The sequence below is a fragment of the Thalassophryne amazonica genome, chromosome 9 (assembly GCF_902500255.1).
Source record: "Thalassophryne amazonica chromosome 9, fThaAma1.1, whole genome shotgun sequence".
In the NCBI taxonomy this organism is placed as follows: Eukaryota; Metazoa; Chordata; class Actinopteri; order Batrachoidiformes; family Batrachoididae; genus Thalassophryne; species Thalassophryne amazonica.
This window is the reverse complement of record NC_047111.1, coordinates 30,531,360-30,546,633: the sequence shown is the minus strand read 5'-3', so window position 1 is coordinate 30,546,633 and position 15,274 is coordinate 30,531,360. Positions and strand designations below refer to the sequence as shown.

The 15,274-nt window shown below is 47.9% G+C and overlaps 1 protein-coding gene across 1 annotated transcript in view; it reads right to left on the bottom strand.

Moving 5' to 3' along the window:
* wwc1 (WW and C2 domain containing 1) overlaps nucleotides 1–15,274 on the bottom strand; it is a 157,867-nt gene that overhangs the window by 41,159 nt on the left and 101,434 nt on the right. Inside the window, exons 9-11 of the mRNA XM_034177856.1 lie at nucleotides 14,823–15,068; nucleotides 2,931–3,020; nucleotides 858–1,549 (exon numbers count right to left, since the gene is read on the bottom strand). Coding sequence (XP_034033747.1) covers nucleotides 858–1,549; nucleotides 2,931–3,020; nucleotides 14,823–15,068 — 1,028 coding nt within the window. The remainder of the gene's footprint in view (nucleotides 1–857; nucleotides 1,550–2,930; nucleotides 3,021–14,822; nucleotides 15,069–15,274) is intronic.

The window sequence follows — 15,274 nt, the reverse complement described above, 5'->3', positions numbered from 1 at the left end:
TACTGTCAGTGAGAGAAAACAATACACCGGTTTGAACAGCATTTGGAAGGTTGTGGTTGCTGCTGTACAAAAAGTTGATTGTCAAAGAGATCAAGAAGCTGACAGGCTCCACGGCAGGAGAGAAGCATGACAGGTTGGTGGTCAGCACTGCTGCCTCACAGCAAGTAGGTTCCGGGCTTGTTTCCGACCTGTGTGGACTTTGCAGGTTAGGTGAGCTGGAAACTTCAAATTGACCGTAGGTGTGAATGTGTTTGTCAGTCTATATGTGGTCCTTCAATTGGCTGGTGGCCTGTCCTAAGTGTCTCTGCCTTTCGCTCACTGACTACTGGGATAGGTACACACCCCCCCCCCCACCCCCCCACCCCCGGCCAGTGACTCTTGATTGGAATAAGTGGGTTCAGAAAATGAATAAGTGAATGCACCTGTGACCAGCTTACAGAGTGCTCACATGCAAACTCATCCAAGATTTTGGTCCACAGATCGTGTGTACCCAGTATGAAAGCAATACACGTTGGGTTGCCACTGGACTCAAACAGAACTCAACCCTTCTTCCATCAAACATCACTCAACTAACAGCGAGACAAACATCATTCCTGGATCCACCCTGGTTTCCCCCCTTGGCCCACATCCCACTCATATCCTTGACTAATGTTAGACAATCAAACATTTCTGAAAACATTAAGTCTTTGGTGGCGGTAACAAAAATGAACTTAATTCTAACCATGAGGCCACAGTACGGTGCATCTCATTAAATTTCTCCCATGTCAAACATTTCATCACTGTTTCAATTATTAAACAAAGTCTAAAGTGCTTCATCACAGTGGATGAAAATACAGAAAAGAAAGAATCCTCCTTACCTCTGACCTCCTCCCCCAGTGTGGCGTTGTGGTTGTTCTTCGCCTTCAGCCCCTGACGACTGTCACGCTCCTCCTCCTGCTGCTGCTCCTGGGAGTCTAGGCCCAGCTCTAGCTCTGCAAGTCTGCTGTGGATCTCCAGCTCCAGGCCCAATTCGGCGGGTTGCGTCTGGCCTGTGAAGCCATCACCAGACAGAAAACTAGTGTCTGTGACAAGTGGGGAGCACGGTGGAGACAGCGAGGAGATAGAGGAGCGTGGAGACAAGGAGCTCATGGAGTGAGGGGTTTCTGACAGTCTGAGTGCCTGAATTCTGGATGATCCAGGCTCCACTTCAACACCAGCCACACCTCCTGCAGAAGAACTCCCCGCGTCTCCTCCTAATCCTCCATCCTTCCTTGCTCTGAACTCAGTCCGCCCCACATCACTCTTTCCGCAGCCCGTCACCACTTCGTGCTCGTGTATGGTGGTGATGGAACTGGAGGGACGGTAGCCTCCCTGTCCGCCCTCCTGCAGGAGGCTGTCCAATTTGTTCTGGAAGTCAGGGTCAGTCAGCTCAGGCTGCTCCAGGTAAATGTCAGTGAAGCTGAGGGAGGAGGTGGACCCCAGGCTGGAGGTGGTGGCCAGGGAGCCCCGGCTGGAGGTCAGAGATCCTCGACTGCTTCCTGATGAACAGGACAGCGTGCTGGCCGACAGGCTGATAGAGAGAGGACACAAAAATGAGCTTGTGAGCATTTAAAGGACTGACATCTATGGAACAAGAAATCTCAACAGTTTGTTTTGCTGACACACATTTCACAATATGATGCTCACATAAACTCTGACTGCTTCTTAAGAAAATAATTATCCCCTTGTACTATATTCACCATCTAACACAGGCTCAAAATGCTGCAGCATCACTTTAATTTACACCAGGATGTTCACCCATAGTCACTGTATTTGGCTGATAAACTACATTATTATCCCAGTTACAGTTCTGTTGTTTCCATTAGAACATGTGTTTTTTTTCTCTTGGTTCTAACACTAACAACTGCCTACTTGATCAAAGCAGTGAATTAATACAGTGAAAGGATATTTTTCTTTTAAAAAGAATGCAAATTAAAATTAAAATGGTGTGTTTTCAGCATGACAAATTTGCAAATACTTTATGATATGAATTGATGACATACAAACTTTGATTTGTATTGAAAGGTTAAGACACACAGTGGTAATCTGAACTGTCTGGGTGGTGTAAAACAGCCATCAACCATCTGTTGTGTCTTGCCCGGAGATTTATGTAGCGTCTGTAATGGCCTCATAATGACGAAATAAACTGGGTTCATTTTAGTATTAAAAATAACATTCTGAGTATGTTTCTGCTGAGAATAAAATTCATATTGACACCTTAAATTAATAACAAAAAAAGACAGACCGTAAATGGTCATCATAGTTGGCCTGTAGAGTCTGTAATGGAATGTAACTGATCATATGAATGTCGAAATATTCTCTCAAATTATGACGTGTCTACTCTAAACCATATCTTGATACATATGTAAGAGGATGTGTTAAATTATATTATGTACACCTGTTTTCTTCTAAATCTGTATGGCCAGTTGTTTCTCCTATGTAGAGTCCGCAACACCAGAAAGTGCAAACATACTTATTATATTCATAACTTCAGAAATTTTTTATCCGATGAGGTTACTTCCCGAAATGACTGTTTTACAGTGAACATAAGTTGAACAACAAAGGATAAAAGTAAAAACAAATAAAAAAAAACAAAAAACAAACAAAAAAAAAAAATCACCCTTTTTGCAAATTCATAACCATTTGATTGCAGATGACCAGACAGTTGAAACTGTAGTGGACTAGTATAGTATCCATGGCCATAAATCGATCCTGAATCAGCCTTAAAACATGCACTCACTCGCGCGCACACACACAAGTTGTAATGCTGCTGGTTGGATTCCAGCTGATGATCACTTTACTATCCAATAAAGAAAAAAAATGCTTGAAGTATAATCTTAAAAAATAAATAAATAAATAAATAAATAACACCCTGTCCATATGGAAAATAAGAGCTACAGAAGTGAGCAAACCTTTTTAGCTGTGTGTGTAGCGATGTGGCCAGTCGCACCATCTCCTCCAGCTCTCTGACCAGTTTGTTTCTCCTGCAGTGGAGACGCAGCCTGCAACAACAAAACACAGTTCAGCTGGTTATCTGTTTTAACAGAATCCTTATCATCTCTATAAATACAGGAGACCTTTAAACTGAAGAAGAGTGTGCAGTTATTTTCTGCTGCTGCTTTGTGTTCATGTGCTGCAGGCGTCATTTGTGGGAAACCCGATGCATCAACAAGTATGCAATTAAAAAGTCTGAAACTCATGTCAATGCAGTTTAAAAACCTCTGGATCTGAAAACAAAAATCAGAAGAAGAAGCCAACAGACAGGAGCCATGACACAGTTTCTCCGTTTCACAGTTTGGCATTAGCAATTACATGATGAAGCAGAACAGCACACAACAACAAAGTGCATCAGCACAGCATGTATGGGCTGAGTGGAGGCGCAGAGTTTAACACCGCGGTTTCAGTCAGAACCAGACCTGCCGTGGTTCCAGAAGCGAGGGTTGAAGCCTTCACCACATTATAACTGAAGCAACAAGGAGGCCCAGGGGAGCCTCTAAGACATTTCTCTGTTTGATACTTACCAGACAGAATAAAACCAAGACAACCTCCAAAGTGATGGCTCTTACAAAAATATTCCAAAATGCTCCCTCCCCATCGGTGAGGATTTTAATTTTGGTTTAAGTAAACTGCTTCCATGTCAACATCAGCAAGAAGTGTGAGTGTGAGAAGTGTGTGCACAACAATGTGGAGGAATATAAATATCTCGAGACACTCTTTGACAACTCACTGAGGTTCTCCCCTAACACGGATGTATTGCTCAAGAAATGTCACCGGAGACAGTACCTTCTTAGAAAGCTGAAATCATTCAATGTAAACAAGGTCATTCTCACTACATTTTATTATGCATTCACTGAAAAGGTAATCACATTCTCTTTCACTTGCTGGTTCCACTCATCACTCTGCAAAACAGAAATTGTCTGCTGCATGTGGCCAAGGTTCGCTCTAAAATCATTGGGCAACCTGTTCGGTCTCTCACCTCTTTATGTGATCAACTGACAGTAAAACTGCTCGCAAAATATTACATGACTCCACCCATGTGCTTTCTTCAGAGTTTGAGTGGCTCCCTTCAGGATGCAGACTTCATTGTCCAGGCTGTCAGACTCAGAGGAGAAAGACAACCTTTATCCCCAGGGCTGTCCAGCTCCTAAACGCTGAACTTTAACTCCCTCATGGCTTGGAATCTGATGTTTGAAGCACATTTTAATAGCACTTTATTTAAAAGCACTTTATAATCCAGCACATATAACTTTTTTAGCTGTTGAATGCGGTTTCATAGTCTGTGTATATTGTTGATGGTTGTGTATTGTGTGTATGTTATTTATTTTTTAAAGTCTTCCAAGCTACTGTCGTGTCTTTTTAAAACTGGCCCTCGGGGATAAATAAAGTGATTTGATTGATTGAATGCACGTTATCAGCATGAAGGAAAACAACATCAGCTCCAATCTCAGTAAAAGAAAACAACACTGTAGACGTCTTTGTCTGAAAGATGCATATTTTACTCTGTATTCTTTGATGAATGGATGACTGGAATTAATAGAAGATTTAGTTCGGCAACACTGGAGCCTGTGGAAAGTGAGACAGCTGAGATGGAAAAAAAAATGGTTTGGTTTGCTAGTGGAACCAGACATTCACCAAAAACTGCACACATACTTGAAGTGCAGAGTTTTTATTCCCTCATTTAATTTAAATGGCTGTGAGCTCACAGGTTCAAATACCAGCACAAAAAGATGAAAGTGAAACCCTGTTGGAGTTGAAAGACCAAACACACTTGATGCACAACACTCGCCCAACATGTTTCACTATGAAAGCAACAATGCATGTAGAGAGGTTTCCCACCATTGACGATTTATTCCAAAGCAACCTACAAAATCTACAAGAAAAAAAAAAAAAAGGAGGATATATATATATATATATATATATATATATATATATATATATATATATATATATATATATATATATATATATAAGTAAGTCCCTTCGGATTCTTCCTCGTTTTCACTCATGGTTGCCACAACAGGTCAGAAGTGGATTTGCAAGTTGATTTGGCGTACGTTTTACACTGGATGCCCTTCCTGACGCAGCTCTATATTGTATGCAGAATGGGTAGGGGTGGGGTTTGAATCAGGAACCTTCTGCACTGGAAACAAGCGCACTGAACCGCTTGCTGACCACCGCCCCTTTAATCTTTTTTATCTGGACCTCAGAGTGCCCAGAAGATTCTCTTGGTGAGATGGCGATGCACAGTTGTTGATTCTTATCCACATTTATGTCCAAACATCAGCGAATCCCGCTCAAATCCAGCATCCCGCCACCACGCATATATGTCTTGAAACTGAGGAAATTCATCTGTAGAATTCAGCTGCCAGTGAAAATGTGACATCATCTGGCCATCAGAGTACACAGAATACCCAAATACACAGGAGACAGATGGATTACGCAATTTTACCACCAGACAAAATATTTATATACGCAACTAATCAGTGCGCTCTGTCAGTCACGGTGTGAGACAGCTTTAAGCGACCTCCAAGCTAAGTACTACTCAGGAACTATTCTGCTTCACTTCTGAGTTATGAGTGGATCAGGTGAACAAAAAGAAAGGATGTGCACCTATGAACCATGTGGTTGCTGATCTTTGATCTGGAAGCTAAAAAAAAAAATCAATCAATAAAGAGAAAACAATAGTTAGCTTTAAATTTGGGGCACATAAAAAAAAAAAGTTTTACTGCATTTTGTGAGGCGTTAATGTTGTGAAGGTGTCGTAGCACGGACCCACAACAGGGGGCGCAAATGAACGGACAATGACTAAACCAAAAGGTAACAATTTAATGTTGTGACGCTACACAACGAAAAGACAAAAAATATGCACAGTCAATTAGCACCAGGTGACGTGTGGCAGGCTCGAAGATAGGAGACCCCCCCGACGAGAGAGAAGCCGTACTCCACACGGCTTCCACCACCAACGGTCTGAAGGACACCGGAGCCGCCAAGTCCCGAGTCCCCAGGTGGCCTCTGTTCCCGGCTGTCGACCCTGGCACTGCTGGCAGAAAGCAAAAACAGGATGTGTGAGTGTGAGTCCGCACACTCAGTAATACACAGTCCAACACTGATGGGAGGGAGCACCTCCACCTCCAATCATACACTCAAGCAGCTCCTGTCAGTCACTTATCTGGAGGGAGTGGGAGGCGAAGACGTCGCGGTTCCCACAACACGCCACTCCGACAAAACTGTCCCACAGGAATAAACGGCTGCAAACAGAGATCAAAACGTGGATTAATCCAATACTGCAGAGACGGATTACCTCAGGAATGGTAGTCGATTTCTCGGCGAGGAGGTGGAGTTGCAGTCCGGCTTTTATGGTGGTGATGATGATGAACGAGTGACAGCTGGGGCAGGGGATGAATGACAGCTGTCACTTCTTCTAGGTCTGGCGCCCTCTCGTGCTTGGAGCCCGCACTCCAAGCAGGGCGCCCTCTGGTGGTGGTGGGCCAGCAGTGCCTCCTCTTCAGCGGCCCACACAACAGGACCCCCCCCCTCAACGGGCGCCTCCTGGCGTCCGACCAGGCTTGTCCGGATGTCTTGCGTAGAAATCGGCCAGGAGGGCCGGGTCCAGGATGAAGCTCCTCTTCACCCAGGAGCGTTCCTCAGGTCCATACCCCTCCCAGTCCACCAGATATTGGAAACCCCGGCCCTTACGACGGACGTCCAGGAGCCTGCGCACTGTCCAAGCAGGCTCCCCGTCGATGAGCCGGGCAGGAGGCGGCGGTGGTCCCGGAGTACAGAGGGGCGAGGTGTGGTGTGGCTTGAGACGGGAAACGTGAAAGACGGGGTGAATCCGCAGTGAAGCCGGGAGTCGAAGCTTCACTGCGGCCGAGATCTTGAGGATCTCAAATGGTCCGATGAATCTGTCTTTCAATTTAGGGGAGGTGACAGACAGAGGGATGTCCTTGGTCGAAAGCCACACCTCCTGCCCAGGCTGGTATGTGGGGGCCGGGAAACGCCGGCAGTCCGCATGGGCCTTAGCCCTCGTCCGGGCCTTGACCAATGCAGAGCGGGCGGCCCGCCACACCCGGCGGCACCTCCTGAGATGGGCCTGGACCGAGGGCACACCGACCTCTCCCTCCACCAACGGGAACAACGGGGGCTGGTACCCCAAACATGCCTCAAAAGGGGAGAGGCCGGTAGCAGACGAAACTTGGCTGTTGTGGGCATACTCGATCCAGGCCAGATGGTGACTCCAGGCCGCCGGATGCGCGGAGGTGACACATCGGAGGGCTTGCTCGAACTCCTGATTAGCCCGCTCTGCCTGGCCGTTGGTCTGGGGGTGGTACCCGGACGAGAGACTTACGGTGGCCCCCAGCTCCTTACAGAAACTCTTCCACACCTGTGAAGAGAACTGGGGGCCCCGATCCGAGACGACGTCCGACGGTATCCCATGCAGCCGCATGACGTGGTGGACCAGAAGGTCTGCTGTCTCCTGGGCCGTCTGGAGCTTCGGGAGGGCCACGAAGTGGGCCGCCTTGGAGAACCGGTCCACTATCGTGAGAATCACGGTGTTGCCCTGGGACGGCGGGAGGCCCGTGACGAAGTCCAGGCTGATGTGAGACCAGGGGCGATGAGGCACTGGCAGGGCATGGAGGAGTCCCGTCGTCCTCCGGTGGTCCGCCTTACCCCTGGCGCAGATGGTACAGGCCTGGACGTAGTCCCGGACGTCGGTTTCCAGGGACGCCCACCAGAAGCGCTGCTGGACTACTGCCACGGTCCTGCGTACTCCGGGATGACAGGACAGCTTGGACCCGTGACAGATTCCAAGACGGCAGCTCTTGCCTCTGGTGGGACGTAGAGTCTGTTCTTGGGGCCGGTCCCCGGGTCCGGGCTTCTTGTCAGGGCCTCCCGGACGGTCTTCTCCACGTCCCAGGTGAGGGTGGCCACGACAGTGGACTCGGGGATGATGGTCTCGGTGGGGTTCGACAACTCCGCTTTGGCTTCTTCTTCATGCACCCGGGACAATGCATCTGGTTTTTGGTTCTTGGTCCCGGGGCGGTACGTGATCTGGAAGTCAAAGCGCCCGAAGAACAGAGACCAGCGGGCTTGCCTGGGGTTCAGCCGCTTGGCGGTCCGGATGTACTCCAGGTTCCGATGGTCCGTGAAAACCGTGAAGGGCAACGACGCCCCCTCCAGCAGGTGTCTCCACTCTTCAAGAGCCTCCTTCACCGCGAGGAGTTCCCGATTGCCGACATCATAGTTCCGTTCAGCTGGGGTCAACCTGCGGGAAAAAAAGGCACAAGGATGGAGAACCTTATCAGCCTCCACGCTCTGGGACAGCACGGCTCCTATCCCTGAGTCAGAGGCGTCCACTTCAACTACGTACTGGCGATCAGGATCAGGCTGCACCAGAACTGGTGCAGTCGAGAACCGGCGTTTCAACTCCTGGAACGCGGCTTCGCACCGATCCGACCAGGTGAAGGGGACTTTGGTGGAGGTCAGGGCAGTCAGGGGGCTAACTACCTGACTGTAACCTTTGATGAACCTCCTATAGAAATATGCAAAGCCGAGGAACTGCTGTAGTTTCCTACGGCTTATCGGTTGGGGCCAATCTCTCACCGCTGCAACCTTGGCCGGATCAGGGGCGACGGAGTTGGAGGAGATTATGAACCCCAAGAAGGACAAAGAAGTGCGGTGGAACTCGCACTTCTCGCCCTTCACAAACAGCCGATTCTCCAACAACCGCTGTAGGACCTGACGTACATGCTGGACATGGGTCTCAGGGTCCGGGGAGAAGATGAGTATATCGTCCAGATATACGAAGACGAACCGATGCAGGAAGTCCCGCAAGACGTCGTTTACCAAAGCTTGGAACGTCGCGGGGGCGTTGGTGAGGCCGAACGGCATAACCAGGTACTCAAAGTGACCTAACGGGGTGTTAAACGCCGTCTTCCATTCGTCTCCCTCCCGGATCCGAACCAGGTGGTACGCGTTTCTAAGATCCAATTTAGTGAAAATTTGGGCTCCATGCAGGGGCGTAAACACAGAATCCAACAGGGGCAACGGGTATCGGTTGCGAACCGTGATCTCGTTCAGCCCTCTGTAATCAATGCATGGACGGAGTCCGCCGTCTTTCTTGCCCACAAAAAAGAAACCAGCACCCATCGGGGAGGTGGAGTTTCGGATCAGCCTGGCAGCTAAGGAGTCCCGGATGTAGGTCTCCATTGATTCGCGTTCCGGACGTGAGAGGTTGTACAGCCTACTGGACGGGTACTCAGCGCCTGGAACCAAATCGATGGCACAATCATACGGTCGGTGCGGGGGAAAAGTGAGCGCCAGATCTTTGCTGAAAACGTCAGCAAGATCATGGTACTCCTTTGGCACCGCCGATAGATTGGGGGGGACTTTGACCTCCTCATTAGCCGTAGTGCCGGGAGGAACCGAGGATCCTAGGCACTCCCGGTGGCAGGTTTCGCTCCACTGCGTCACAACCCCAGACGGCCAATCAATCCGGGGATTGTGCTTCACCATCCATGGAAAGCCCAAAATCACTCGGGAAGTAGATGGTGTGACGCGGAACACTATCTCCTCCCTGTGATTCCCAGACACAACCAAAGTCATTGGTTGAGTCTGATGTGTGATTAATGGAAGCAGGGTGCCGTCTAGTGCTCGCACCTGCAATGGTGCCGGCAGAGCCACCAGGGGGAGCCCTACTTCCTTTGCCCATCTGCTGTCCAGCAGATTCCCTTCCGACCCTGTGTCTAATAGTGTTGGGGCATGAAGGGTTAAATCCCCACTCAGGATTGTTACTGGGATTCGTGCAGATTTGCGGGGTTTTCCCGCGTGCGTATTATGGCCCACCCTTAGCCCAGTTTCTAAGGACGGGCGTTGTAGTTTGACCGTTTAGGGCAGTCCCTCTGCATGTGCTCACATGAGCCGCAGATAAAACACTCCCCGCGGGCCAGTCTCCTTTGTCTGATGTTTGTTTTTACTTTGGCCCTGCTCGTGTCCATAGCCTCCTCAGCAGGGGGAGCTGTAGCCACACGGAGCTCTCTGGCAGTGAAGCGTGGGGACGACGTCACTTTGTCGGAACCGGAAGGAGGAGGGACGGCTCGTGCCCGGTCACGCCCCCCGGCCTGCTCCCGACGATGCTCGTTTAAGCGGTTGTCTAAGCGTATAACTAAATCAATAAGCCCGTCAAAATCCCGCGGTTCCTCCTTAGCCAGTAGGTGCTCCTTGAGGACCGGTGACAGTCCATTTACAAAGGCGGTGCGGAGCGCAACGTTATTCCAGCCGGACCTCGCTGCCGCGATGCGGAAGTCGACTGCATACTCGGCTGCGCTACGGCGCCCCTGTCTCATCGACAGCAGCACGTTCGAAGCGGTCTCGCCTCTGTTGGGATGATCAAACACTTGTTTGAACTCCCGTACAAACCCAGTATAAGACGTTAGGAGCCGGGAATTCTGCTCCCAAAGCGCCGTAGCCCATGTGCGTGCCTCTCCTCGAAGCAAATTGATCACATAAGCCACCCGGCTAGCGTCTGATGCGTACATGACAGGGCGCTGTGAAAAGACGAGCGAACACTGCATGAGGAAGTCCGCGCACGTCTCGACACAGCCCCCGTACGGTTCCGGAGGGCTTATGTATGCTTCAGGGGACGGTGGTGGGGTTCGTTGAACGACCAGTGGAACGTCTGATACAGGCCCAGGACCAGCCAGAGGAGCGGCTGCAGCAGCGCCCTGCTCGTGCACTTCCACCCTGGCGGTGAGAGCCTCCACCCTCCGATTAAGGAGGACATTCTGCTCGGTCACTAAGTCTAACCGAGCCGTGAAGGCGGTTAAGATCTGCTGCAGCTCACTCAACACGCCTCCTGCTGACGCCTGCGCTCCTGGTTCTTCCATTGGCCGTTCAAGCTCGGGTTGACGCCCCTCAGAGTCCATGACGATGGCCGAGAAATCCTGTTGTGAAGGTGTCGTAGCACGGACCCACAACAGGGGGCGCAAATGAACGGACAATGACTAAACCAAAAGGTAACAATTTAATGTTGTGACGCTACACAACGAAAAGACACAAAAAATATGCACAGTCAATTAGCACCAGGTGACATGTGGCAGGCTCAAAGATAGGAGACCCCCCCGACGAGAGAGAAGCCGTACTCCACACGGCTTCCACCACCAACGGTCTGAAGGACACCGGAGCCGCCAAGTCCCGAGTCCCCAGGTGGCCTCTGTTCCCGGCTGTCGACCCTGGCACTGCTGGCAGAAAGCAAAAACAGGATGTGTGAGTGTGAGTCCGCACACTCAGTAATACACAGTCCAACACTGATGGGAGGGAGCACCTCCACCTCCAATCATACACTCAAGCAGCTCCTGTCAGTCACTTATCTGGAGGGAGTGGGAGGCGAAGACGTCGCGGTTCCCACAACACGCCACTCCGACAAAACTGTCCCACAGGAATAAACGGCGGCAAACAGAGATCAAAACGTGGATTAATCCAAATACTGCAGAGACGGATTACCTCAGGAATGGTAGTCGAAATCTCAGCGAGGAGGTGGAGTTGCAGTCCGGCTTTTATGGTGGTGATGATGATGAACGAGTGACAGCTGGGGCAGGGGATGAATGACAGCTGTCACTTCTTCTAGGTCTGGCGCCCTCTCGTGCTTGGAGCCCGCACTCCAAGCAGGGCGCCCTCTGGTGGTGGTGGGCCAGCAGTGCCTCCTCTTCAGCTGCCCACACAACAGTTAAGTGTGTTCATTCAAGTTACTGCTTCTGATATTTTCACAACCTAACCTCCAGGAACTCTATATGTGTATATGTGTGTGTATGTGTGTGTGTGCACGTGCATGTGTGGGCAAAAGCACGTATGTGGACTACAAGGGCTTTCTTTTGTGACCCGGCTCTACAGTTTCTCAGGTTACAGGAAAAGGAGACGAGGCACAAAGAGAGAGACTGAGCCCAGGTCGGACTGACCTGAACACCGAATAACAAGCACACTGTCTGAGAGAAGGGGGGGGGACTGTGGTTCCGGATTGCTGCCTGATGCTGTTTAGTAAAAGAGAGAGAAAAAAAAAAAAAAACTTAGGAGGTGAACGTGGGCGATACTACACACTGGCAGTAAAAAATGATACCAGTGAATTAAAACGGGGGGGACAGCGGAAATTAATTGTAAAAAGAAGAGAATAAGATAAAAATGTAGGCATGTTCAGAAATACTGACGGAGATTTTAAAAACTAAAGCAGTGAGGGAGGTCTGTCGTAAATGTTTCTGCGGTGCTGCTAAGAATAGCTTCATGGAGAGACAAAATATGAAGAAAAGACCAGAGGAGGGAGGGAAAGAGGAGACCCGTTCATCAATGCGTCTTCATCGGAAGGTCTAAAGGTCTGGTGTTTCACCCACAAAGAGCACGGTGTGAACACACGCAATCCCGTGTCATCGATCCAACCTTCTCCAGCCCACTGCCGCCAATAAGAGGCTCAGACAGCGTGAGGTGCCAGTGGACGCCAAGCTTCATCAAACACTTCAAAAGACCTACAATTATGTATTTTTTCAAACATGTCAACATTTGATCTTCATGTTAACAATACTGACAGATAAAAGCAATATGAGTAAAACAAAACTGAAGAAATGCCTTTTTAAAATGATTTGTAAAATGTAATTAACAGAAAAGCAATTTCCTGTGAAGTGGTGGGTGGGGGGGGTCTTAGAACATGACTTAAAATGCCTCAAATTATACTCGGGTGCAAAGGATTAGAAGATCAACAAATAAAAAGATCTCAAAAGAAAGGGAGAAAAAAAACATTACATTTTCTGGACAATATTTTAGAAGTGGAGAACATTTAAAACAACATGGCCAGATCAGAGTGTCTCAGCAAGCTCAGCTCAAGAGTAGACAACAACATGCTTAAAGGAACAAGATCCCACTGTGAAGTCTTCATTTGTATCAGAGGAAAATGTCAAACCAACTGTCCAAAAACTGAAGCTGAAGCATAAGTTGACCATGCAACTGACAATGACCAAAAACATTCCACTGACCACTACCGAGGCTCAAAAGAAAAGAGACAGAGTTCTGGGATGCCCAAGTCAAAGTTCTGATCTTAATCTTACTGAGATGCTGTGGTCTGATATGAAATGGGCTGTGCATGCAAGAAATCTCCAAAACATCAGACAGATTAACAAATTCTGCACTAAGGAGGGGGAAAAACTTTCTGCCAGTCGATGTCAGAAACTGGTCGACACTTAGAGGAAACATTTCATTGAGGTTATTTCATCCAAAGTGGGAAATACCTGCTATTAGGGCACAGGGTGTCCTATATTTTCCTCAGTTGAAGTTGACACCTTTGTGAATTTCTTTAGTTAAATAAGCAATCAAGTATATTTGTTGTAAAGGTATTGCAATTATATTACCTTTATCTAGAAAATTAAGATCAAATGTATGTTGATATTTCTTCATTTAAAAAAAATCAAAATATTTAATAGGATGTCCTAATTTTTTCACAAGTATAAAGTAACTAATGCTGCACAGCATTCTGTGATTCATATTCCAGCAATGAACATATGTTTAATGGAAACACATGCATTTCAGAATTAAAAAACACCTAAAACCCAAGCATGGAAATAATTAGCGGGACATATCCATCCATCCCAAAGATGGCTACGAGAATTACAGTTCAGTGCAGTTACAGCTAATTTGGGTAACAATGATCTAGTGTTAATAATATAAGTCCAATAGCAATGTCACTACTTTTAGAACAAATTCATTTCTCTGAAGTTTTTAATCTGGGGGTCTAAGCCCCGGATAAACAATATTGCAAGCAGCCACTGTGTTTGTGCTGCTTTTAAATCCAGATGTTAGTGTCAGAAAGCCGTCATTACAGCAGAATTCATGTCATCTACAGCCACAAACTACAGGTTGATGACGTGATCTTAAAAAGTTAACTTTCTGCAAGGTTAGAATAAATAATTTCCTTCCTAAATTCCAGAGGACTCTCTGCAAATAATCTATCAAGTTGTCCAATATTCCTCAGCGGAAGCATAGCCAGGTTGTCCTCGTCATTCTGGCAAGCAGAAATATCCCAAAAACACAAGCAGATTAAGTCTGGATGCATGAGAGCCAGATTTGAAAGACAGGACTGAACGCTACATGGCTATAAAGCAATCCGGATTGAACCTGGGTCAAGCTGGAGTGCACATAAATAACATACATAAATTAAAGATCCGAGATGGACTGCTTTTAATTTCAATTCAGGAGCATTAATTTGGCGAGGTGATGGTCTAGTGGTTAAGCAATGGGCTTGAGGCCAGAGGACCCTTGGTTCAAATCCCAGCCTGACCACAAAATCACAAAGGGCCCTTGTGCAAGGTCCTTAATCCCCTAGTTGCGCCCAGGGTGTAGTGGGTGCCTTGCATGGCAACAGCCTGACATCGGGGTGAATGTGAGGCATTATTTGTAAAGCGCTTTGAGCGTCTGATGCAGATGGAAAAGCGCTATATAAATGCAGTCCATTTACTGCTTGAGGTTTCTTCCTCATTATCACCAGAGGAGGTTTTTCCTTCTCACTGTCGCCTGTGTGCTTGCTCAGGGGGTTTGTTAAGGTTAGACCTTACTCATGTAAAGCAGCTTGAGGTAGCATTGTTGTGATTTGGTGCAATACAAATAAAATAAATTGAATTGAATTCTTCTCAACTGTGTGACGAGTACCATTTACAGGATTTTAACAATTAGGATATTTTAAAACTGGTTGTCCATCAATTTACTATCATTCAACTAACTGCTTGAGCATGTATGTTGTGTATGATGTGTGGAGGCTGAGCCCGACCCACCTTTCAGTCAGAGCCTTGCTCTGATTGTCTCGAGCAGCCTGCAGGTCCCTCTCCAGGCGCTTCTTCTCATACTCTAACTTCTCAGCATCGTTGGGCTCCAGGCGCTGTCGAGGACTAACATACTGCAGCTCCTTCAGCAGCTCCTCCTTCTCATTGATGAGGATGAGGCGGTCCCGCTCCGGATCCAACAGCCCTGGCCATGCCTCGTTGTCCAGTTTGGCAATTTGAACCTCGATGGTGGCAATCCTGTAGGAGTCAAGAGTAAAGTGAATCCATGACACTATCAAATTTATTCATCATATCGTCACCAGAGTTTGAACATCATCACAACTTCATCGAATAAATTCCACAGTGGGGTTCTTTTAATCAACGGTCAAGGTCATTTGCATCTAAGAGCACCAAGTGGAAAGTCAAAATATCACTGTTCTGAATCACCCCATCGCCAGCAATCT